The sequence below is a fragment of the Pocillopora verrucosa genome, chromosome 8 (genome assembly GCF_036669915.1).
Source record: "Pocillopora verrucosa isolate sample1 chromosome 8, ASM3666991v2, whole genome shotgun sequence".
In the NCBI taxonomy this organism is placed as follows: Eukaryota; Metazoa; Cnidaria; class Anthozoa; order Scleractinia; family Pocilloporidae; genus Pocillopora; species Pocillopora verrucosa.
In genome coordinates this window covers 19,725,557-19,750,656 of record NC_089319.1, presented here as the reverse complement: position 1 = coordinate 19,750,656, position 25,100 = coordinate 19,725,557, and the positions used below count along the sequence as shown (strand labels likewise).

The 25,100-nt window shown below is 37.2% G+C and overlaps 2 protein-coding genes across 7 annotated transcripts; one reads left to right on the top strand and one right to left on the bottom strand.

Moving 5' to 3' along the window:
- Positions 1–561: 561 nt before the first annotated feature.
- LOC131777852 (uncharacterized) lies at positions 562–25,096 on the top strand. 2 transcript variants are annotated; one of them, XM_059094218.2, is made up of 7 exons: positions 562–810; positions 21,512–21,544; positions 22,314–22,397; positions 23,052–23,152; positions 23,236–23,488; positions 24,187–24,347; positions 24,789–25,096. In XM_059094218.2, exons 3-7 carry the CDS (start codon positions 22,322–22,324, stop codon positions 24,891–24,893), a joined length of 696 nt encoding a protein of 231 aa, XP_058950201.2. In that variant the 5' UTR covers positions 562–810; positions 21,512–21,544; positions 22,314–22,321; the 3' UTR covers positions 24,894–25,096. The 2 variants fall into 2 exon arrangements, with proteins under 2 accessions (XP_058950201.2, XP_058950193.2); XM_059094210.2 differs by lacking the exon at positions 562–810 and adding an exon at positions 20,330–20,566.
- On the bottom strand, positions 1,742–16,079 carry LOC131777819 (voltage-dependent L-type calcium channel subunit beta-2-like). 5 transcript variants are annotated; one of them, XM_059094185.2, is made up of 7 exons: positions 15,881–16,079; positions 6,602–6,703; positions 5,902–5,960; positions 5,317–5,429; positions 4,903–5,144; positions 4,121–4,297; positions 1,742–3,484 (listed from the first exon to the last, which is right to left on the bottom strand). In XM_059094185.2, exons 1-7 carry the CDS (start codon positions 15,950–15,952, stop codon positions 2,825–2,827), a joined length of 1,425 nt encoding a protein of 474 aa, XP_058950168.2. In that variant the 5' UTR covers positions 15,953–16,079; the 3' UTR covers positions 1,742–2,824. The 5 variants fall into 5 exon arrangements, with proteins under 5 accessions (XP_058950168.2, XP_058950175.2, XP_058950161.2 ...); XM_059094192.2 differs by lacking the exon at positions 15,881–16,079 and adding an exon at positions 13,664–13,767; XM_059094178.2 differs by lacking the exon at positions 15,881–16,079 and adding an exon at positions 10,820–10,914.
- Positions 25,097–25,100: the final 4 nt, after the last annotated feature.

The following is a 25,100-nucleotide window of genomic DNA, read 5'->3' as shown; positions in this document are numbered from 1 at the left end:
TATAAAACCTCAAAGGGCGCTCGTTTAATTTTCAATGTTGGTCTTCCATCCTCTTCAGAAATGCGTTTACGATCACCCAGAGTGGAATTATTTGAGAAAATTGGCTTGAACGATGTGGCAATTTGGTTTGCTGAGAACAGAACCTCCCGAAAAGACCGAGGTCCAATAGCCAAATCAATATTCCCCCTCCCAAAATTGATCCAATTTGGTGTTGAAGAAGTACCGAGCAAAAAATTGTTAACATGGGAATTTGAGGCTTAAAGTTAGTAATGAACAGAGTAAAGGATAGGTGCTACTGATATTGTTATCCATTAGTTAGCGCACTCTGATTGACGCAAATGCCCCAGTGAGTCCTAAGGAAGAAATAAAATTGCGTTTTGAGTGGCCTACTTCAACCCAATATTCCCTCATGGTCGCCGCTGTCATGCCAAGCCACAACTAAATTCTAGCTACCAGTCTCCACACGATCGAGTGGTCATTTTAAAGTCCTGTCAATTCCGCTGCCCAGCGGTATGTTATTAGTGTTATGGGATGCGTTGTGTAAATGTGGCGGGAGAAATAAATATGGCTTCCGAGTTAGCTGATTTTTCGCGCATTATGGTCTTCCAAATCAAGTACTTCTCATCCAAAAATAAAGGAATGCACACAGAAAATTCAATTTAACTTGAACGGCAGCCCGAGAGGTTTACAGAGGTTGATAGAGATGATGGAAATGTTCCCAATATGGCTGCGACAACAAGGGTTGGAATGGACAGTATTTAGGTACCAGCAGAATGAGAGATTTTCGGTGATATCGATGTCCAGGTGAAGGTAGGTGTAACTGTTCGGTTTTTTATATGCATCAATTAGCAAACAACCACTGGTAATTAGGTTTTAGATTTGTTAACTAGGATTTCGATTGTAATTAGTCTGTGCATGTGACGGGGCTCTGTAACCCCTGAAGTGATCCCTCGATGAACACTGATCGTCAAATACCATCGTGAACCACCAGACAAATTATTCCACAGTATTTACCACGCCTGATCAATGTTCAACTGATCACGTTTTTCTCTTCATGCCTAGATTATCAATTTCAAAGCTGTATCGTGCCCATGTACAAAACTCTGAAAACTTTGGTTTATCTTAACCCTTTGACTCCTAATAGTGACTAGCATCTAATTTCTCCTGACAATATCACCCCCGAATCACTTATTAAGGTCATGAGAATAAAGGAAATGATCACCAATTGGACAAACTCTCTGTGTCAACACCTTAGAAAATGTATAGAGATCATTATGGAGAATATGCATACTGATGTTAGGGAGTAAAGGGTTGATTTATTTTCACACTCCTATGCATGTGGAAGCATAGAGTAAGTTGAAAAATTTTGGATTATGATGCTCCTTACCCTGACCAAGAAAGCCTTTTCAATCTCTGGTTTGTTCCTCGTGTCTTGGATGACTGATCTGATCGAGGGGTTTTAAGGGGTTGCCCTTTTCCCATGTCATGTAAACCTTCCATTTGTAAGATCTGGTATCCTGAGATAATTTTTTGATAATTATTGAACTAATAATTTCCTGGTACATATATCTTCAAGAAGTTGTTTTATATTTTTTTTTCCATTTCTCATCTGGGGTGTCTGCTTGATATAAAGGTGGGCAACTGTTGTTTATATCCAACAGCAGTTAAATGTTTAAATAAAATGCAAGAATTTATTTTTGAAATACAAAATTTTATTTTATAAAGCTATTTAACAAAATTAATGGGACAACATTATTTGTTGTATGATCCATCCTACTCAATTGTTCAAAGCAAATGATTGAAAAAAATTTTGCAGTGTGAGACTGGCCATTGATTTTTATTCAGTAAACTAAAATTCTGATTTTTTTAAGTCAGACAGAATAGGGTTTTCATCTGTAGCAGTGCACTGGTCCTTACTCTTCAGTTCAAATTGTAAGTTCTATACATTAAAAAATCTCCTGAATATTTTTGGCTATTTAACACTACAGATTACTCTTTCATGGTTGTTGAAATAATAGGGTAACCAGTGTACTTCATGGTCTACTCTGAAAAATGAGCCAGCCATTCTGAATTCTTTGAGGTCTTGCAGCTCCCAGAGCCCATGCCTGTAGAGAGACCTTCAACCTGTAGTGCTGCCTACTCTTCTAATATTTTTTACAACCCTATTTTGTGATAAGAGAGTTTGGCTCAGCATAGTTTTATAGGGATTAATTCATTCTAGGTTAGTTACACATAAATAAGACCAGCTAGAGCTAACAAAATTTACTGTGTGTAGCAAGTCAAAAATGACTTGTCCGTGGTTTTCATCCTAGTTATTGGGATTTAAGTTTGAGATAACTAGTCTAAAATGTGATCAAAACAGTGAACTTCTTTCTTTTCTTGGGATAATCAAGTCATACATTGTATACATTTGTGAAGTTCTCCCATAGTAGCTAAGACAACTCTTTAGCAAGCATATTTTGGCAGCTAAACAAGTTCTCTGCTTTGATGGAAATGCCATCAACATTGATTTTATAAACTCTCCTGCTATAACTTTGTCAAGTGTGATTTCATGCTGTCAATTAAGTGCTATAAAGCATGCAAGTGTCATCTCATTTTGCATCACGTGAGAAACACGAGACTGCTGTGCATGATAAGAAAAGATCATGCTGAAGCAAATACAAAACTTGCAACTTTGATCAAGAAAGTCTTGAAAGTATTGTCCTTGAATTGGTTTCAGGTATTGCAAATTCTCTACAAATAGCTCGGTAGGCTATCAAATTTTAATTCAGTGGTTAAATTGAGAGTGTTCGCCGTTGATCTGACACTGTTCTACAATAATATATTACTGATAGTAGCCATCTCCTCCGTAATAGTTGCTTGAGTCACCATACCACTCTTGCTGTTGTTGTTGTTGTTGTTGTTGTTGTTGATAAGGACTATCCATTTCATGTCTGTATTGCTGTTGGTACCCCATACTGACATCCCTGTTGTAATAGGAGTCAGGGTACTGGTTCTCATACCCGTGAGAGTACCCCTGATTAGGGTCCTGCCCATATTGTTCATAGCCGTAATGGCCGTCATGACTATACTGCTGTTGGTACCCCTGGTGATAGGGTTCAGTAGTGTAACCTTGTTGGTGCCCGTACATTTCCGACCCATAATGTTGCTCCTGCTCGTAATGCTCCCCCTGGCCATAGTACTGTTGCTGAAGTTGTTGATGTTGATCGTAGGGTGGTTCTTGACCGTAACTTGATTGATACTCGGGCTCAGAGGTTTTATGAGACTGCGAACTCTGGAAAGCTTCATGGAGTTTCTTACCAAAATCTGGCGCATTGCCACTCACCGCTATTTTCCTTTGGTTTGTTTGAGAGCCACTGGTGCCTTGTCTCTCCCTCTGTCCACCTTGTTGCTGTGCGCCTTTCAATGGAGAGCCTTGTTTTCCACCAGCGAAACTCTGTAGAGGTGACTGTCCTTGCTGGCTTTTGGCTAAACCCTGTGCTCCCTGAAACATAGATTGTAAGTTAACGACGCAAGATTAAATCCAGTCGCGACGTGGTTTCTTGCATTTTCCTGCGCTTTGGGAAATTTGCTGGATTTTAGTTTGAGTTCTCATTAGTTCTTAAGAAAGTTTTCCTTTCTTATGATTGGTCGTCGTGATAACTTTGGTTTTGGTGTTACGACACTCAGTCGAAAAGCGCCCTAATATCACGGAATTTAGGCCTAAAACCAGGACTCGAAATCAGCGCCCGCGTATCCACAAAATGCGAGTGTTTTTGACTGTTTGCGAGTGAATAAGATATCCTCTAGCAAACGTTTCCGAGTAAGGATCATTCTTGTTTGCTAAACATTTCGAGAAAGCTGTTTGAGCGCATGAAAGAAAGTGTTAACGACATTTGATCCTAGAAGAGCACCTTTGTGTTTTAATGGCAAGCGGTATCACGCCGAGTCAATGATTCATCCATCGGCGCTTTGGCATAATGTTGTTCCACGTGCTTAGAGACTTGGAAACAGCCTACCTTCTTTATTGAGCCCCCCAACCCAATTTCCAGCTCGTTGAGCTCCACGCCCTGGAAATTAATAGGCCCCCAGGGACCCTTAAGAGCGGTTGTGATATGTGTCATTCGATTTAGATAGGCACCTTTAAAGCAGGAACTCGACCGGGTCCCTGGAGTAGAGGCATCTTCTCTGATAAAGACGCTGCTCCGTCCTCACAATCATTCGGGTGCAGGTCCCTCCAATACTGGTCTAAAAACTCCCCTAGGTGCTCGCAAGCGTCCTCAAAGATGGCCTCATCAAGAACCAAGTCAAACATTTCCTGCATGAAATATGAAAAGAATTAATGCAAATACACACTGGTAACGTCTAGAGCTACATTAATATTTTAAGAAATTGCAGGTGACTTGAAACCCCTTCGCACAGTTTTGTTAAGTTTACGAAAGATGTATCTTAAGAAAGCATATCGTTACTTGATAGTGAAAATCAGAGTGGTAGATTGAAGGTTTGAGTCATAGGCACCTATCATTAATCCTTTACACCCCAACGTCAGTATGGATATTCTCCATGCTGTTCTTCATACATTTTCTAAGTTGTAAACAAGGAGACTTTGTTTAACAACCAAGATCTTCTTTAGTTGGTGATCATTTGCTTTATTCCTGTGACCTTAACATTTGATTCAGGGGTTATTTTGTAAGGAGAAATTGGATGCTAGTCACTCTTAGGGTCAAAGCGTTAAGAGCGTTTTAGAAAGTTATATCCTTTCTACAGCTTGCATACTCAAATATGAAGAAGCCTTTCAGCCACCTACATATTCCCTCAACCTGTTGTGGAGAATTACTTTGCACACCGTCATCGTAGTACAGTGAGAGAAAGAAAAAAAGAAAGAGCTGAAAACTGTTTTGAGGCAACTAAAATCTGTCTCACCTCGTTACACTGTGCCAACTTCTGAGCAGCAACGACTTGAGCACCAAGGTTTTTTCGTTTAGATCCGCGTAGCTTGACAAGTTTTTCCAGAATCTGTGGTTCCATTTTGATGTATACAGCGATTGGCGCCAGCGAGCAGTCCAATAGCTGGGACGGATGATTGATGGCATCGCAGTCGATCACAACCATGTTAAGACCCTTTGTTAATTCATATATACGCTCTACTTCTTTCTGCACTTCGGCTGTTGAAATTTTGAAAAGGAGCTTGCTTTGAGCGATTATTTTAACAAACGTATGGTAGCAAGATGGGTTTAAGAACATAACCGCATTTCACGAGGGTATCAACTTCATTTTACTTTATTGAAGTATGGTACTTTTTAACTTTCCCTTCACGAGTTGTTCTGGTAAATTTACCTGTCATTCGTGGACCTCCTGTCTTTGTGATATTAAATCTTTCTTTCTCTGAGGGATTATTCTTTGATCGCTTTGACAAACCAATGTCTGCATGAGTTCTATACACTGATATTCTGTTAAAACAAGTGATATGTTAGTAATTTTATTGGTTTTCAAATTTGTTCCGCAACAGCTCAGAAAAGTTTCATAGTATGAGAGGCTAATAGAATCAAAGCTTGTTGTTGTGTTTGTTTTTATTTGATTGTTGTTTCATTTTAAATGAACAAAACAGAACCAAACCTGGTGGTGATTCTATTTGTAAGACTGATGTTTTAAAATCTAAAATGCTACCACTGAGCATTTCCAGTGTCATTTTCCCGAAAGGCGTCTTAAGTTAAATGAAATGTTGACCGCAATTTGACAGTGAAATTCCTCGGAAAATATCCAAGAAAGTAGTTCAACGCCACAGTTGCCACTTAAGAAGGTGGCAGCCATTTAAAATTTCATCTCCTAAGATCTGATTGTTAATTCTCTCCTAACTCTAACCGTTACACATTTCTTGGTAGCTTAGTTATGATAATTTGGTTTGGCAAATTATTGACTTACTTTCCACTAAATCTCTTCTTCAAAAAGTTGTAGAGAGCTCTATGCATAAGATCAGTAACCTGCAAAAGTGACAGAAGTAAACATGTTAACTTGTATTTTTTTTTATTTTCAAGAAAAATATTACGCAATAGTAAAGAACATCGCCTAAATCGGTGTTTAACTATGTGTAAGCTCCCTGAATACAATTGAGTCATGGGCTTTTAGGCCAACTCTACCGGATTATTTTCAGGTAAAATCCAGTTTTCTAATTTTCTGACTTATGCCCTAGGTATTGTCTCAAAGTCCACCTTAAAGGTTGATTAACCTTAAGTTTAACTCGTGAGAAATAACATGTTTTTGCCGCCTACATAAAATGCGCACTAAAGCTACGATTGCTTTTGCATTTTCTTGACAAAGTGATGCTGGGTCTTGCGACCCAGAAAGATCACAAAAGTGCTTCCCAAAACACTGTACCACAAAAGTGCCACCTTCAAAGGTCATGGCAAGCTGATGGAAACCTCATTACAAGTGCTCTAAATTTGACAGGAAAAAGAAAGGCCATTTGAGACGGCAGCAGAACCATAGTATCAGACAGAGCACCGTGATGCGTGTGTCCTTTTAAATCGCAGCCTAGTGTGTTAGGTCTTTTTGTGCTTTCGTCAATTTTCGTCGCGAAAGTTCGGACACCCCGTTTTAATTCGAAGGCAGTATACACACTTACCTCGTATCCTCGGAGCGAAGGCCCGATGACGATGATAGGCCGAGTAGCAGGAACGACTTCGTAAGGTGGGAAAGAGATCTCGCTCGATGAACTCATCGACCCCTAAACGACAAACGCCAAAAGGTTTAGGAATATTCCTAAAGTGACTTTCGTTTACGGGAGAGTGTTTGAAACAAGTTATGCATCAAACACATACCACTGTTTCTTAAGGAGCTTCAACAACGACATAGATTAACATGTCTGCAACTTAATCTTCTACTGTTAATTTTCTTTTCTTTCCTTAAATCCTCTATGGCCTGCCACTAATCTTTCAGTATGCTTTCATTTCGTGATACTTGCCTCATAAAAAGGATCCAAACCCTTATTGCCGAGTCTTATTGAAGACTTTTTTCTGAATGCCATCTTACATCACTCCTTCTGATCAGCTATTTGAAGTTTTATGCCACCCAGGGAAATTCATTTTCTTGTTTTTTCATTTTCATCAGATATTATGGTTAACCGTCGTTAATAAATCAAACCGCAAAAATAATCAATTAAAAATTTCCGTCAAAGGCTACCCCTCTCGTGGTGTATCTTCCGCTGGAAAACGATCTAGAAGCGACACAAAATCAAGTGAAAAACTATGGAAGAATCGAATTTTTTACGTTTAATTTTTGTTTTTTTACTTATTTAAATTACTGTCCATTAAAAGTTGACAAGGGAAGGATATCTTCATCACGCTTACAACATGTCTAAGTTGATGGATGTAAGTGGAGATAAAGTTTCCTAATTGAAGAAAAATCTAGCTAAACTTATGATTATTCGCGCAGTTATTTGTTTGAAAAAAAAATTCATTTTTTTTATTTGAAAACGTACATTTGAAAAAGTGTTTTCCTTTCCTTATTTTGAAACTCATTCCAAACTGGTTCTCTCTCAAATCGGGTGTTTGGTACACGTCGGGAAAAAAGAAACCTTCAAACTTTAGAAATGTCTTAATTTGATTTCTTGAAAGGTCAAGATATATGTTTCATTATTCCTTCGAGCGACACAAGTGCCAATGTCAAGAAACTTGGTGCGTTCTTAACAATCAAAACATTCGATTTCCGTGCTTGCATTTTCAATGTTTAAGTTTTTTATGTTTGCGTCATTAGCAAAAGTCAGACTTTAACAACAACTAAACAGCGAAATTACCCTGAAAGATATTAAAACCAAGGTTGATTCACGTGCCGTCGACGGTGGACCAGTGAGCTTGTAAAAGAAGGAGAAGCTTTTGCGACCACGGCACTCACTTCAAAAAATTACCCGAGTTATGAATAAATTAGAAAGTATAATACAAGAGAAGGTCGAATCTCTAAAGAACAAAGATAGAAGCAAATCATAATAATAATAACACATCTGGTAAGGTTACAATTAGGACACAAATGTCATAAAATTTTCATAACCGACAAATTGCCTCATGTCGGCGCACACTGTTTCATGAAGAAATCTTCATGTCGAACAATCAGTGTCAACAACTAAACGTATGATGTATACGAGGTCAAGCTGGGTACGAAGTTCTCTTCATGTGGAATTCGTTCAGTTTCTTTTTTTTTAATGGAAATGTGTTATCACTTTTCATGTGTTGTAATTCAAAATACAAGTGAGCTGATCAAATAAAATAAGGCCAGGCTCGTTTACATACCCTCGCTTTCTTGACGCTGGACCGCGCTTTCGTTAAAGATGGTTCAGAGAAGCTTTCTCCTAGATGCTGAAGAGTTACGCTGCTGTCGCTTCCGTCGTTTTCAAGCAAAGTGAACACGCGGTTGGTCGAGAAACTAAACGCTCCCTTTTTCAACGGGAGACAGGAAGCGCGCGTCATGACGAACAGGACAAGCTTCGTGCCCAATGCCTAATTCATGCATGTTTTTGATTTTGTCGAGAAAACATCAACACTGAAAGAACCGTTTAGTTCGAGTAAGTACACTACGCATTTAATTGAATTAATGCCGTCAAGGAGTCAGAGGCAATTTGAAGCGACCTGTGGCCAATGGAAATTTCTGGCAGCGACTAATAATTTCTCCGAGAAAGGTGTGAAGGCATAATTACTAAAATGTAAAAAGTTCTATTCGCTTCATTGGATCAGGAGAAACTAATTCCAAACGAAGACGATGAAATGAAATTTGCCGCCCACTTAGAATGAAAAACATGAAATATCACAAATCTGAAGCTCCTAGCCGTATTTTGTCTTTGGCGAGGCGATATTTTGGATTTTTAACTCTGGTTCAGTTTGTTGTATGAGGACCGTAGTCCTTCGTATCGCGCGCTTATTTTTATATTTTGATTTTGTAAATTATTTAACACTTTGGCTTAAAATTCCCTTGACCCTATTGGAAAATTTTGTTTAAATATGATTATCTGTGATTCAAAGCATATTCCAAAACAGCAATTTTGCCTTCAATTTTACGTCGTATCTTGCGTCAATTTTCTTTTCCTTTGGAACTGATGTTCTTGAATTAGACGACAGGGACTCTACTCTTAAGCTTCCAGACGGAAAAATGATAACAATAGACGTAAAAAACTTCTCTAACTTATTCACCGTCGCAAAATTTGACAGGTCCGTCTGAGATACGACTTCGATAAGATAAAGCTAAAATTTAAATGAATCACCTTATTTTTTTTCATTTTTGTTCAGAACTGCATCGAAAAAGCTAGAAAAAAGCTTCCTTTGAAATATTGATATACTTGTTTCCTTTGAATTGCCATTGGCTGAGAACAAATTATAATATTAGATGTAGTTTCCTCTTTCTTGAACTTGAATTTGAGTGAGACAGATCGTTTAAAAGAAAATTGAAGATAATAAAAAAAAACATTACATTTGGTAAGAATTGTACCATATGTCGTCACATTTTGTCGTAGTAATAACTATAGCTATTCATTGTTCAGCTAGCCTTGTACATATTTACATAACATTCCTACTTTTTCTCGCTCTCGAGGTAGTGATGCATTGTTAATGCATCGCGCACGCGTGGTTTTCCCTTACATAAAAATCAAAGACGGCGCCATTGGAAAAAAGTACACCTCTTTTTGTTTCCATGGCTTTCACAGCGAAATTCTGACAATATGACGTGTTCTTCAAGCTACTGTTTCTAAATACGATAAACATAATTCCCCCAAGTAGTGTGGTCAGTGTAAAAATTTAATGAATCAAACATATTGGAGAGGTTTATAACTTCGACTTTAAATTCTCTTAGTAGTTGAAGCAGAAAATTTTCCTTAGTGACTTCTAACGTACACGAAGTTTTTTTTGGAAGATTAGAGGTTTGAAAACTTGCACTCAGTTTATGTGTTAGATTCAACTAATATACCCGTGTTGATAGAGTATATTGCTAAAATTCGTTAATTAACTGTCTTATTTTGAGAGACATTTTGTTGTCAAGAAAGTTTATGTGATAAACAACAACCGGACACATTTATGGAAATTAATTTTTCTGTCTCACAAAAGCATTTTTGTGGAAAAAAATCTCATGAATAGAATTACGCAAAAAATTTGGATGTAAAATTTGACAATAAAAAGTTAAGATTTTCAAAACCAACTGACAAAAGATAACACGCTCTACAGTGAATTGATCGATCAAAAAAATCGTAATCTATAACGGTTACAGCATACTTGCTTCGAATTACAACATAAATAGTTGGAATGCTATGTTGTGGTTCTAATTTTCAAGAAACAAGATCTGAATTGATAATGAAAGCAGTTTTGCAAGTAGAATCACGAAGCTCGTTATTAGTAAAATCTCCCTGGAAACAAAGTTCAGCGAGGATATCTATTTTACTCAATTAATTTTATTGATAGCTACCTGTTATCGGTTATAAATGTCGAGGCTTTTAGTTCGCAGCTTGTCGTTTATTTTAGGGAGTTGTGTTGTTCTGTTAGAAGTCTGCAGGGGCAAAATCGCTCACAATTCGTTTGAATAGGACTGTTATTTTTCTTCTAACATACTCTTTGTTTTGCTTTCAACTATTTCCCGATTTAAAAATAGAGTTTTAGAATTTCTCAAAACACAATTTTGTCACTGTCATTATCTAAAGTGTTTCCCGGACACGTGTCATGCTGAAACTACGCTTATCGTAAACTTGCGCGCGAAACATTTTTAGAGTCGTTTATTATCGCTAGTAGTTGAATAATTAAGTGAAAGTATTTCAAATAGCTACTATTAATCACTTCTTTGAGGAAAAAAGGAGAACAACGTTCAGAAATACCTTTGAAAAATTTCTCGGCCGAAACGCTGCCTGTGTGGTGAAGGTGGCGTTTCCAATGAATTTATGAATTCCAGCGACAACATCTAAGTCCATATTAAACGTCGTTTGTAAAGGAGTAAGACGAAAGCTTAGTATCGATAACAGCATGGGCCGAGGTCACTCAAACCTTACTCATTAGCCAACATAAATAAAACTGAAATAGTCACCTTTCATTCGCTATTTTCCGTTGTGCGTCTGAGAAATACTTCGGATCTCTTTGTGTTTCATCGGACAGATACGTTTGTTTTGTTTTTTTTCATGGCATAATTCATGATTACACGTTGTCATAGGCAAAAACAAGGAAAGGAAACTTGCTATTCAGCATATAGACTATTTTTATCCTCTCATTGTCGGAGGTATTTGATTCCAATGACTAAAACAGGACTGAATCAATGAGTAATTTTCTTAGCTTCCTAAAAGCCAAATACAAATTGCATTTTCTACTCAAAATCTTGGGTTGGTATGCATAATAATATATAGATTTTGCCAAGCCGAAAAGCGGAGCTACAGTTGGTTTATTTTGGTTTATTTGGTCATTTTGAGAGCTATAAAAATTGCTTCAAATATTTTCTTTCAAACTTTTCGCCATTGAATTCTAAACATTTAATTTAAAAACATTTTGACAGTAGATTGAAGTAATACTAAGCCATTAAAAGCGATGCACCTATTCCAAAGGATAAGAACCATTTGTGTAATAAGTGTTACAATGCTAACTATCAATCATTTTTCACTCCATTAAAACGCATTATTTTACTCTCATTTTATGTGTGATAGCTCATTAAAATTACCCCTCAATAACTAAGTTCTCCATTTTTTTATGCCAATCAGTGGCTTTTCATGACTTTTGCCTCAACACACGTGATACCCCAGATAATAACGTGGCATTTTGTTGTCATTTTAAAGCATCTTGACAGTCCCCTGACAATGAATATATTAACTGAACTCCTAAACCAGCCGGCATACCTATACAAAATTATGGTAACACCTGTTTCATATTCATGCACTGTGAACAGTTCATTCTTCCAGTTTTTCGTCGATATGATACCACTGGGACCAAATGAGCATCGATTTTAATGTAACATTTCTGTCTGGTTTTGTTAGTATAAAAAAAGTTTCTTCTTAGTCAATTTGAGTGGTCATTATTTTGCCTATTTTCTACAAGTTGTGGTTAGCAGGAGAGTAAAAGAAAAGTCAAAATGTGTTAAAGGAATGGGAAGATGTAGAAAGAAATAGGACAAATGAATAACTCTTAGTATGTGTAAGGTTAGTTCACTCGAACACCACTTCGAACCAAATGTGGTTGTGCAAGAATGAAAAGACAAAAAAAATGAAATAAGAACAAGGTTAAGTAGTTTAGTTCTTTTGTTAATGAGCCATAATTATAAAGTTTCGCAATTTTCCATTCACATTTCCTTCTATTGAATTATGAATAAGCTGTCAGGCAAGATTTCGTGGGAGATGATGACTTCTTGCGTAAGCAGAACAATTGTGATTATTTCTAGGAATAATCTTGCAATTACATGCTTGCATATATGAATCTGCATAACACACAGAACTGTACATGCGATTGTTTAATAAGTAATGCAAAACTTTTTAGCTGTACAATCCGTACATCATGATGAAAATTTAGGTAGGGAACTTCTATATGCATAGCTGTAAGCTCAATATCTCTTTGAAATTGTTGTAATAACTGCATGGAAGAGACAGTCATAGAAATTCAGCTAGATGCGAAATATTTGTTTTGCGCTTAGGTAACTTTTTGAATTCTGGAAAACGATGATGTACCAGAGGTTTCATACAAAGCCGGTTATCAGCGGACTACCTCCGCCTATAAGACCTCTCACTGCCGTCTGTTGAGCCAGCGAGCACGCTCTCGTGTTTGGATTTCACCTTAAGGCATAGTCGCCTGTTACTCCATCGCCAGCCACATGTAGAAAAAGTTGTTCACCCCCTTTTGCAAGACTTCTCCTAGAATTTATCAAAGAGTTTCCTGTCGAAAACTTGCCGAAAGCAACGAAAGGTTAAAAAGTAAATTAGTACGAGCACAAACATGCCACCAAAAGTTAACACGTTTTGACTCCCCTATAGCGTTCAAATCACATATTTAAGACAAAATAAAATATATACATCATTTGTTTCCTAGATTAATATTCTAAGATTCTAAATGATAAGATTTATCAGAGTTAAAAAAGCAACTTCTTTGTTTGTTACCAAATTACGCTTTAACAAAAACCTGAAATCAGTACAATGTTTATCTCCTAGCTGGAAGTAATTTTTCATAGAAGCATTCATAGAACTGAAATAACGGCTTTGATATATTTTCATTTGCGGTTTATCAACTTGAATTAAATGTACTATGCGTCTGCAATTGTCTAATTGAAATACAATATTCTGCCTTGGGCTCACTGAATTAAATTCAGCAAGGATGTGGTTACATCAGACTAATGCATCTAACTAAAAATAGCTAAAGAAAGGAAATTTGAACACCTCCCACGAAATTTCTACAGATAAGCGTCATTTGAGAGGAATATAAGGCCCATATTCAAGCCTATTCTTAAAAAATGAATCCTTTTAGGCAAATGAATGGTAAAATTCGGTTCCTAGAAGCATGTTGCGTATGAACCGTAAGCGTGTGAGAGTGTTAATTCCGACGCGCCATTACAAAGTCAGAGATCCCTTTTTAAACCATTGGGTGCCAATGGCTTTGTTTTAGGGACGTGCGACAACAAAATTTCAATAAGTTATGGTTAAAGAAACAGCAAATGAGTTTCTGTCGGTTTTCAAAGGACTACCTTTCAATCTAACCTGGATTCGATGTTTGGTAAATGCTCGAAATTCCTCGTCACTCATAGCTAACTGTTAAGAGCGAGTTGCTTTCGGTCGATTCCTCGAGTGTGTGGGGTTTTTTTTTATGGAAATACATTAAAAAAACTCAGCAGCAGGTTTTAACATCCCTAATTTGATCCTCTGTTTGTGTGACGTAGGCAATATGGATTGCTTAGCTATCACATAAAAGGACTATGCCTAGAAACCTCTCGAATAAATTAAACCAAAATGACAAGTGTAACAAACCAATCCCCGACAAAAAACTAGTTTTGTGTCACAAAACATGCCTCTTTTTTGATTACATGTTTTGAACCAAGATCTAATCGAGAAAGTATTCCTCTCGATGCGATGCTGAAATGTGTTTGGTATGGCGACCCCCTGGCGAAGACGCTAAAAGTTAACGAATACATTCTGTCGGGCTGTCTCCTGTGTAAACATTCCAGAGGAATCTTAAAACATGTTTAAAATGTAAGCTTTATTGACTAAACTTTCAGTGTGCGCTTTTAACACCGAGTGTCAGCGAAGCCGTCGGAGAGGAAGCGTATCTCGTCAATTTATTGACTTAAAACACCTGCTAGACTGAATTTAATCCAAGGCTCGCTGCGCTACTCTGTCGACCCAACTCATTTACCTTATTTTAGATTTTAAATGCAAAATACTGCCAAATTGTTTTTCCCTTCAGTTCATAATTAGGAATGTTCACAGCTGGGAGGTGGCGGCGTCTAATAAAGAAATTTATTCTGGTTGGTCGAGTAGAAACTGGCTCCCTTTCATGGGTTTGTGTGAACTCAAAACATCGAGTTTAATTTTATTCCACCCGTGTAGGAAAACACAACCGGAGCACGCATCGATTTTCTTTCATCAGCTGAAAAACGAATGTCGTAATTCGAAGAGATATTCGATACTCATTTAATCTGAGATTCAGATTTAGGATTATTTGCTGACCTTAGACATATTCTGGTAGTCAGTTTTCGATCTCTAAAGTATTATTTTTGTGAGCCACCTTTGAGTCAAACGTTAAATTTTTCTGAAGCTCTTTATTAAAGCTTTATCTTTCTAAAAGGTAGCTTTTTAACTGCGCAATTTACAAACTAGATTAAGCGACCGCAAAAAGCTTATCTTATGAAAAACGCTGTAAACTGTAATATCCCAAAATTTTACCCTCCATTTTGAATTTAATCGCGTCCGCCAATAGCGAAGTTCGGCGCGACCTTTGGTTCAAATACATTTTCAAAATTCTAAGATATCGTAAATATAATATAACGCGAAAGTAAATTATGTATTTCTTTGATCAGGAGAAGAATTGCACGCTTCTACATACAAAAACATTTTTTTTTTTTTGGAACTCGCTATTTTCCTTTGATAAATTAAGAATTAGGCGACCACATTTTAGTCGAAAACAATCGCCACTATATCTGTGAAGCACGTTTATATTCATGACGAGTGTTGGGATTTTGAAATATTCAACGCCACTCCGTTTTTATCATTTCGCTCGCTTTTTTTATTCCTGGTTTACCTGATGAATTTGGTGTAGCATTTTGTGGCTATGCTAGATGTCAATTGACTATTTGTGCCTCATTTCGTGCACTGAATTTCACAAAATTTGATAAACCAGAATGTAGCTATTTCCTGTTTCCTTTTAGACGCACGTTTTTCTGGAGGATATATGAGCGCTCCTAAAAAAATTTAACCAGACAACTAATCACTAATAAATCCCTTTCGGGCAGAATCTTCTGTCCTCGAATATTTCAGTATATTCATCTTATTAGTTCATTTAAGAACAAGTTGAAAATCATAAAATAATGCATTTATTTTTCTTAGTTCCCCAACACGCGCCAGACTATTCCGGTTTTTTTTGCCCGGTCGCATTCCCTTTAATCTTCCCAGAATGAAAGATCAGCCATTGAGTTTTGGTCCGTTGCCAAATCGTTTCTGTGGACATCGAATGTATTCTTTTTCTGTGCAGCATTTTGTCACAGTGGGTGACATGTGAATGAACTGAATTTAGCAGCTTTTTTATTCGAAGTCAATATGTCGAGATCATTTTCAAACCCGACAACACTGTAATCCGTCCTTAAGTGTTATGGGCGAAAGAAACACCACGAGACATTTCTGCCTGGTTATCAATTTTTTGAAGACTTTCCTATTTAGAAACTAAACTATAAATAACTGAGCGAGATCTTGTCATGAACTTACCCTTGTTATCAAACTGCGTTTTTGGGTCGTTTGATCGAATCCATCGAATGCATTAGCAGCTACTGAAATCATATTTATCCCAAGATGAAGCTAAAACACTCCTAGAGTTAACTACGTTTCATTCCAAAATTGTATCCCGTTTATACACGCGACAGTACGGCCATAATCTTCCGCTAGAAATTCATTGATCAACAACGAACAACTGTAGACATCTGCTATGACAAAAATTAAATATTCATGACGCAATTTCGAGTGGGAGATTTTTTGTCATTTGTTATGACTCCTGCATGTTGATGATCCAATTTTTAATTGTCAAATCGACGTATCTTTCGGTCCGTTCATTCATGTCTTCTCAGTTGTTTGCCTGGTAGAGAGAGCAATGATGTTTCCACTTAGCACTTGGATGAGTTTCGTGTTGGTTTCGGCATCAAACAAACAAGCTGTTTCATTTTGTATCGCCCTTGTTGACTATTTATGATGTAAATTTACTTGCCATAAAATCTTCATTGAGTAGTTTATGTGCCAAATTGCTTTTGTTTCTGCATTTGCTGAGTTCCTCGTCAATATCGAATCACTGATATTGAAGTTAAACTAAAACCTACCAATTTCTCAAATATTCAATTTTTTTTTTCAGTTCAAGTTCTACGTATTTAGCGGTACCTTGATGTGGGAAGTTCATTGTTCAATGATTTTATTTGAGTTATGTAACTAACTTGTGAATATAAATTCCTCCTAATTCCCTAAGAAGAGCGTACATGAATGTCAACTAAGATCAAGAACCGGAGACATATTCACGCCAGTTTTAAATGGATTGCAAGCTGGCTTTGTCCACATTGTCAAATTGTGAATTATTTAAAGCTTAAAACAAAACAACAATTCATTACTAAGAGCGTGAGTTGAGTTTTTTTGTCTCGCAAAAATTCCTTATTAACTGAGTAACTCACGAAATATTTAGTATGGTTGCAGATTTCATATTCATGATCGGATTTTCGTAGATTTTGTCTTTCGTGCATGCTAAAACGATCGCGGCGGTTGTTTACATCGAAGAGACGAGAAGCAATTAACAGGTTTGGGAAAGTATTTAGCTGTTACGCTGGTAAACTAAAATGTTTTCAATACACCATATCCAATTAGTGTTTTTGATTTGTAAATCAAGCTTTTGTAAACAACTCAGAACATTCCATTTATCATGTACCGGAAAGACACTCACCAAGAGCTACGTTAAGCATGTTGAATATAACAATGTATGTACAGTGCGGAACGTTTAGAAATTATGATATCATCGAGGAAATATCTAGAGTAAGAATCAAGGCCCTCAAAATTTTCTGGGACGCGATAAATTTAATAACTCTTAATTAATTCTGAAGAGGGATTATTTTTGAATGAGCATCAAAAATAGCGGGGTACCTTTTAGCTTAAGCAAATTACTTTAAAATATACGAGAGGAATGTGCCGCGCGCGCGTGTGTGTTCGTGTCTGTTGTCATTGCGGCTGATCAGGATATTCTTTAATTTGAAAGCCAGATATCCATCGTGTACAATTATCTTGAAATATCACGATATTGAGAACAGTTTACCAACACAGTGTGACTCATACGGCAGGGAAATCACCATTTGTAGCTTATGCATGTTTCATTAACCTTTTTAGCCCAACTGGGATAAATAAGTAAACAAATGAAGTGGCAGGCCTGGGAAATCTTACATTTCTGATTAAGAGTTACCCTCACTGGCCTTGATCAAACGGTCAAATTGTCAAAGGTGAAAAAATTGAATTCAGCCCGTAAACCGTCCTATGTCTCTCTACAAGGACTGAACCATTTAAATTCCCATGAGTGACAAAGGCAGAATTTCTCGTTATAATATCAAGCAGACAAATGATGAGGATGAAGAAGATTCCAATGACGGAATTATAAGGTAACCTTTTAACCCTTAAGGGTGACTAGCATCAAATTTCTCCTTACAATAGCACCCCTGAATCAAACATTCAGGCAACGAGAACGACGGAAATGGTCACCAATAAGAGAAACTCTGGATTATGAAACAAATTCTCCTCATCAGCGCTTCAGGGAACGTATAGGGAACAGTAAGGAGAATATGCATACTGATGTTAGGGTGGAAAGGGTTCATCCAATACCAAATCCTCTGAACTAACATCATAGTAAGCAGACAGGAAGGAGAATTACTGATGAGATCTTAGGAGTGATTAACAAGTAACTTCTGCCTATTGTAATCATACATTATCCAGTTAACAGGTAGTGGGATTACTCAAACATATCAGGTACGAGATATTATCGTGATTGAACACTAAATTCTCATAACCAATTCACAAGGAAATGTGTAACAGCTAGAGGTGAGAATTAACAATCAGATCTTGGGAGGTAAAGGGTTAAGTGACCGTTTCGAAAGACCGCAATAAACTTTCAAGTGCTTGACAAACTTTCAACAGAAGTGTAGGAAGGAGATGAAAGTATCCTCACTTCAGACAAAACAAGGTTGAAATCACGTTCATTTATATTCTATCGATGAACGACTGAAGTGAGAGCAGCTTTTAAGCCCACGCTCGTGTGACGCGTATGACGTCATTTTCACTTTTTATGAAACAGTAGATTCCATTTTATTGTGCGATGTTTCAGTTACAAATTAGAGATGACGTCAGAACGTGGTATAAAAGCAAATGCAAGCACGTAAGCGTAGGTGAACTTGTCACTGGTGTTCTTATCGCCTTTGAAGCCTCGTCTAATCTATAAGTAATTATACTAGTAATAGCCCTCACGGCCTTTTTTCTTATCTTGATTGTTGAATTTGACGGACTTATCGTAATATATGCAAACTTTATTTACTTGAGATTTAAACTTCCTTAAAATCTTCCTGAAAGGAAACGACACACTGTACAATGATGATACTAAACTGGTTAGCAGCACTGTTCGAACTGAAATGATAAAAAACGTATTTTATTCTACTATGCATTTCCTCTGACGAAGCAGACTTCGCAGAGGAGTTTTTACGGTTAAGGAAAATAAGCTTGCTTATATAAACATAGCTAATAAGATGTCTATTTTCGACCTTAATGCATAGTGTGAAGCAAGCGGAAAGTATCCGTAAGCGTTACCATAGGCGGAAAAAATTTCTATCAATACTGAATGCGGCGCGCAATCAAGAACAAATCGAGATTTTTTCCGATAAGAGTCTCATCACAGGAAGTGTTTTGAAAGTTCGTATATTTGTTTCAGCCTTTTTCTCGGGGGGGTCTTGTCAACAGGTAATGAATATATCATGACGTTTAATTTTGTAATTTCAATTTAAATGCTTCACTACCAAATTTTCATGCTGTGATTCACAGCATTCTGCCCTCTAGAATCCTATTCTTGGATTTAAACAAAGTATTTTATATTTTGCTTTGTTTTAATCAATCTATCGTCGCCAGATTTGATCGATATATTTTGATATCTTCTCTAACAGGGTCACTGGAAAAGTCCATTGCTCGCTGTTTGTTATGGCTGGACCCCCTTTGATTAATAACCATACCATAAAGCTATTTATTACTCATTTCCTGTTTAAAGATTCTAGAACACAATATCTTAAGCTTGACTCTGTTTTTGACAAGATAATTTGGTTTTATCAACAGAGTTAGTAATGTAAATTGGCCACTGTTAAGAGTTTCTAGAGCTTTCGTTTCGAGCGTTAGCCCTTCGTCAGATTTTAGGACAAACTGTTCACCCTGCAGGAATTTTATGAGAACTTGAATTTTGACTGTTTTGCACCAACCTTATCGGACCTCGTCATTAATGGGGAATATTTCTCTGCAGTTAGACATCGTAAAATTAAATTTGATGGTCAAAATATTCTTGAATTGAGTCATCGAAACGTCCGGAAAGCTTTGCGAAACAAAGCTTCCCAGAACGGGAAACCACATGAAATTGTTGGCTCTCTGCCTCTTTAAAAAAACCTTTATTTCTCATAATAAATAATCGATTTAAGCCAGAGGTCAAAACATAACAAGAACTTTATGCGACCATATCCACATGGGAAAAACTGTAGACTTGAAATATAAACGACGGTTTGAAGAATTGTCATACAACTGTTGCGATTCGACGTTTTTATTCTTTTAAGGATTAAAATTCAATTTTATCAGTTTTCTTTTATTATTACTTAAATATTAAGTAAGACGAGAACACAATTTTCAATCAGCAATCAAACTGAAATATGATCTAAGTTCACCTTTCTGAAAATCCAATTTAGCTCTTATAGATCTAGATTTAATACTTTTTTAGCTCATTCTGTGGTGATAAGGTGAAAAAAATTGTCGATCTGAAGAGTGAATTCTTCAGCATTAATATAGCATTGGTTTTTTTTTGCTCTTTTTCGGTGAGCGTGCAGAAATCCTACAGGTCTGCTTCAAGGTCGCTGTTTGAATTTCCTGCCCCGTAGAGTATTGAAGTGTTTTTGTCATTCTTCATTCATTGCCTTCAATTGAGCATGACGATGGGACGCCTATTTACTCCGCTCACATAGACCAGTATTTAAAAGAGTTGTGAATTGTTCTCATAACATAGAAGCATTTAGTGCCTCGTTAAGTCAAACTGGTCGTTGGATTGTCTTCAGTGAAAAATGAGGAACTGCATTGCTTTTTTCGTCTGTGTGATGGTCGTGTCCGCTCGAACTTATTGGCATAGGTCGAGGAACGCAGGCAAGAGAATTACCCATGTATTCTACCGTTTTATCTGAACTAATTTCATGTATTCTGTTATTAGTCGAAAGAAGGATATGATTATATGTAGTCTTAAAAAAATTTCCCGTTTAGGAGGTCTCGGTACGTAGAAAGATTTTATGGAAGTTAACCTGAAACACTAATCAAATTGTTGGGCTAAGTTACTGGAATTGTTCTTAAGATGGCGTGCTACTAAAAACTAAATGGGGCAATCCCTTAATTATACTGAACTTTTATTCACTGCACTCTCCTTCGCGCCGAAAATGAAGGAAATTGATAACACTTCAGAAAAAACTTAAGACATTAGATGATATTCTCTAAAATTTCGCTTTTCCTTTGATTAATGAACTTTATTGCATTGATCACGACCCTCTCTTATTGCTAGAAGCACAGTTCATGTCTTTGTAAGACTAGACAGTTTTTGCTTGTTTGTTTTTATTTAACGCTTAAAGGAAGATGATAGAGTGCATGCCAACATAACATGAACCTTGCAAAATGAAACTTAGTGAGAAAGTACATATCATTTTGTCAATCTAGATCAGTTAGCAAGCCAACCGAAACTTTGTTACTATTTTGCAGAAAATTAAAACGTTTATCAGTTTCAAGTCCTAATTTCCCACAAGTATTTCCTTTCAATTCAATGTGGACAGGAAAACGCTTGTGGAAATGATCTTCAAAACGTTTATCAGTTTGAAATCCCACTTTCCCGAGAGCATTTCCTTTCAATTCAATGTGAACAGCACCAGGGTACCTGTCTCGTTGTTGAATACAGTGCTACGATAATGTAGTGTACTAGACCAGTTAATAGTACTTCAATACGCATTCTCCTGCTGTTCCAAAGAAAAAAAATAGAGATATGACTGATGTGCTCAGGAGTTTAGTTTTATTATTTTATATATTTTTTATCCTTTTTTTTCTCTTTAGATCCAGTGACTCCAGAGTGGGACAAGCTTTCAGGTATGGTATGTAATTTTGCGATAGAAGTAAGGGGGCAAAATATTATTTCGGTTAATTGCATAAAAACGAAAGAAATAATGATGATGAGAGATTTAAACAAAAATTTCTGATGATATTTCTTCTCCTCCCGGACGTGATGCCATACCACTGTATTGTTACCCCCCTCAGAATTTCGTCAGGTTTCCTTGACAGCTCACCGGTACCCATGTATACTCCTGGCAGGAGAGGGGCCGGGTGTAGTGTCTTGCCATAGAATGACCCCGCTAGGGCTTAACAATGGACATTTTGATACGTAGTTCAGCGTATTAACCACTTGGCAATTCCACCTCCAATCTCCAAGAGAAAGCCAATTGACAACTTGACAGTATTCTACTGGGGATAAATCAGTTTTTCACTATTGTTACTCAGGCGATTATATAACCACTTTGTCGTACAATGTTCTACTGTGGAAACATCACAAATCGCGTAGCGGCTACTTCGTCAGTTAGCACTATTTCTGTGCCACAATTACACTTTGACTTATCGACCAATCATAGAGCACACATCTCTATAATTACGTGGTTGGCTAAACTAAATGTGCATAACCTAAGATTAGGATAATTTACGATAACATCAAGAAAACAGGTGAACAATGCGTAACAACATTGCTTATGCCTAAACAATAGATTCGAATTAATTTCTAAAATACGCAAAAAAAATTCTAAGCTAAAATACTGCTTAGCAAGTTAATTGTACGGTTCTAACCACGAACTGACATACTGCTTTCAAGTTACGTGGATGAAATGGGATGAGATTCCGCTGACAGTGAACGATGCTGTAGCAAAAGGCTGGAGTTTGCGTGACAAATGCCAGGGTAAGTTGAAGAATTAAAGGTGATATAAAATCCAAACATTATCGACTTAAAGCGAAGTCGTTTTATTAGTCAATCATTGTTATCATACATCTTGGACCAAACGAGTGATAGACCTCTCTGTTCTATTCTACTGTATTCAATTACAAACTATGATACCATTTTATGGCTATTTCCTCAGCTTTGCCCCTCCTCACAGATGTGTACCTCATAGAATATGTCTCTCTTCCTGTGAGAGACAAGTTCAAACTAAAGTTTTGTTATGTGATGTTCACTCCTTCGCCCCTACCCTTCCCCTTATTTTGACCGTCGCTCACCCCCTTGGTACAAATTTATCTCTCTCCCAACCTTCCGCCGCCATTAAAATCAAAGATGGCGGCCATAATTTTCGCTAATAAATACTGAGCACTCGCTCACCAGAATAACGCCAGCTCTGCGGGCTATTTTGATATAATTAGTAGTTACCCAAGTTTTGTCTCTGTTTTTTTCTTTCTCTTTTGTGTGGAAGAAAAATAAATTTGTCGGTGATCTCTTGTGCTTCCCTCGCATCCGTTATTTGGTCACGTCATTTAACACTCTACCGAAACGAGTTTACTCTATGGTTGAAATGAAGACTTACTGCCAACTTACACCTTTCTCTATTTCTCTCTTTTTAAGCCAGAGCATATTTCCAAGGTCGTCGATACATTCGCAATGGGGACTTGACGTTGATGCTGCTATTTGATGCAAACGACAAAATTGCTGGAATTCAAACTGGAGTAAGTGTTCTGGGATCCTAAAGCTGCTTTTAGGTGTCTTTTATAAAAGAAATGAGCCTCTACTTGTTTCTCGTTTCCTTAAGATTCCAACTTCAACTGTCTGTAAGCGAATGGGGTCGCCATGGAAGCGAGAAAACGACTCCTACGTCATCACCGCTTATTTCAAAGATCCAAGTCTAATTTGTTCGCATAGATATGACTCCAAAGCCAAATACTTTGGTGACAGACTTTTGATCCAAAAAAGTTCAAAGGCAAACGGATTTGTCCAGGTCCCCTTGCTGGAGCGTGGTCTGTTAGGTGGAATGTGGACTAAGGGAGAGTGCTTCTGGTCGATGGGTAAGTGAATAATGTGTTGTTGTTTTTTTTACTTCATGTAGTATGCAATTTGACGTGTTAGGAAACGATATCAGATGGAGGCTTTGCGATGTTTGAAATTTGTATTCCATGATTACAGGGGAGGACATAGGGAACTGGCTGTAAGACCTAATGAAAAAATGGGGGGGGGGGGGGAGAGAGGGGTAGGAAGAGAGATATGGCATGGCGTGAAATTGCGCCTAATACAGGCGCCAATGCGACTCAATTTTTCACTTTGGCGACCAAATCCTGAAAATTAGTCGCCAAATAGGCGACTAGAATGTTTCATCATAACCTTACGAAGAGATATAGTGGATTTAAAAGATTTGAAGAGATAAATCCGCGGCAAACTTCCTCGCTAAGTTTGTTTCCAAAACTCAGCACATGCATCTCGATCGATAACTATACGCCATCTTGGATTTAGGTGAGCTTGAACGTTGCACACCATCCATCCTAGTGTCCAATTTGTAGCACGTTAAAGATCTTTCCCCTAACTTAATTTTGGAGGGTCTATCTAGAACGTGCGTAAAAAAAGGTTTTGTTTGTCTTTGAAAATGACGACCAACTTTTTTTGAATTGGCTACCACTACCACTCAGAAAAAAAAATTAATTTCACGCCCTGTATGGTTGCCTCCAATTTTTGCTTAATTTATCTTCTTTCTTCGTTGTTGTGTTTCAAGGAAAAATGTACTGGTATGACCTGCTAAACGTGTTTGACTGCAATTCATTGTTTCCTGTATTTGTGATGTACACGAACGGAGTACTGAACGGGTTTGGTTGGATTTTACCCTTTAAACTTGACAATCCAAGATTTGTGCATCCAACAAATGTATCTTTCCCGGTAGGTACATGCTGCTGTTGTTGTTGAAAATTGCCGTGATTTTAAGCGGAAACTTTTGGGAATGTGTTAGTTTGGTATAAATGCGTTATTTTACAAAAAATAAAAGAGAAAACTTTTTTGCAAGCGGTAGAACCAAATTAAACATATCATCCATTCTTGCTTGTAGTGGAATGTTAGAATTTTAATTCCAACATTCCATTAAAATGGTCTCAGATTTTCTGAAAGGGCAACTGGTAATGATTAATCATTTAACTCTTGTGTTGAGTTCTCATGTTCTCCCTACATTTTCTATCATTGTTCGTATTCAGAGGAGGTTTGTGACTTTTGCTGCAAATTTAGTCTCCGAGTTTTTTTTCTTCCAAAACGGTGGCAGCTTGGAGCACTAACATGGTACACCGTTCGTGCGATTCGTGACACCCTTTTTTCTTTATCTCTCTGTAGTATTTGTTCAAGAGAGATACCATTCCAGCCTGTTTTTGGACCGCTGATCATCTGTCGATGATGCATGTTTACCTGGATTCCAATCCCTTCTTTAACATTTGCTAGAAGAATCTTTCATTACTATTATACAGTAGCGTGCACAGTAGATTGTTCAAAAAGATCTTTGCACTATTTTCCCAGTAAAGGTATTTCTATCACTCTCCCTCTGCCTTCTCTCAACCTTTTGCGCAACTTTAAAAATTATTTTGGAGCACATTTCAAAACGAGATTTTAATAATTATGTTTTATTTATCTGTTTATTCATTATACTTC

Coding starts and splice junctions, on each gene's coding strand:
- LOC131777819 (XM_059094172.2), bottom strand. CDS start 8,438: ATGACGCGCGCTTCCTGTCTCCCGTTGAAAAAGGGAGCGTTTAGTTTC. Junction 6,704..8,261: donor CCAGCGTCAAGAAAGCGAGG/GTATGTAAACGA, acceptor TTTGTCGTTTAG/GGGTCGATGAGTTCATCGAG. Junction 5,430..5,901: donor AAGAAGAGATTTAGTGGAAA/GTAAGTCAATAA, acceptor TTGTTTTAACAG/AATATCAGTGTATAGAACTC.
- LOC131777852 (XM_059094210.2), top strand. CDS start 20,488: ATGAGGAACTGCATTGCTTTTTTCGTCTGTGTGATGGTCGTGTCCGCT. Junction 22,398..23,051: donor TTTGCGTGACAAATGCCAGG/GTAAGTTGAAGA, acceptor TCTCTTTTTAAG/CCAGAGCATATTTCCAAGGT. Junction 24,348..24,788: donor CAACAAATGTATCTTTCCCG/GTAGGTACATGC, acceptor ATCTCTCTGTAG/TATTTGTTCAAGAGAGATAC.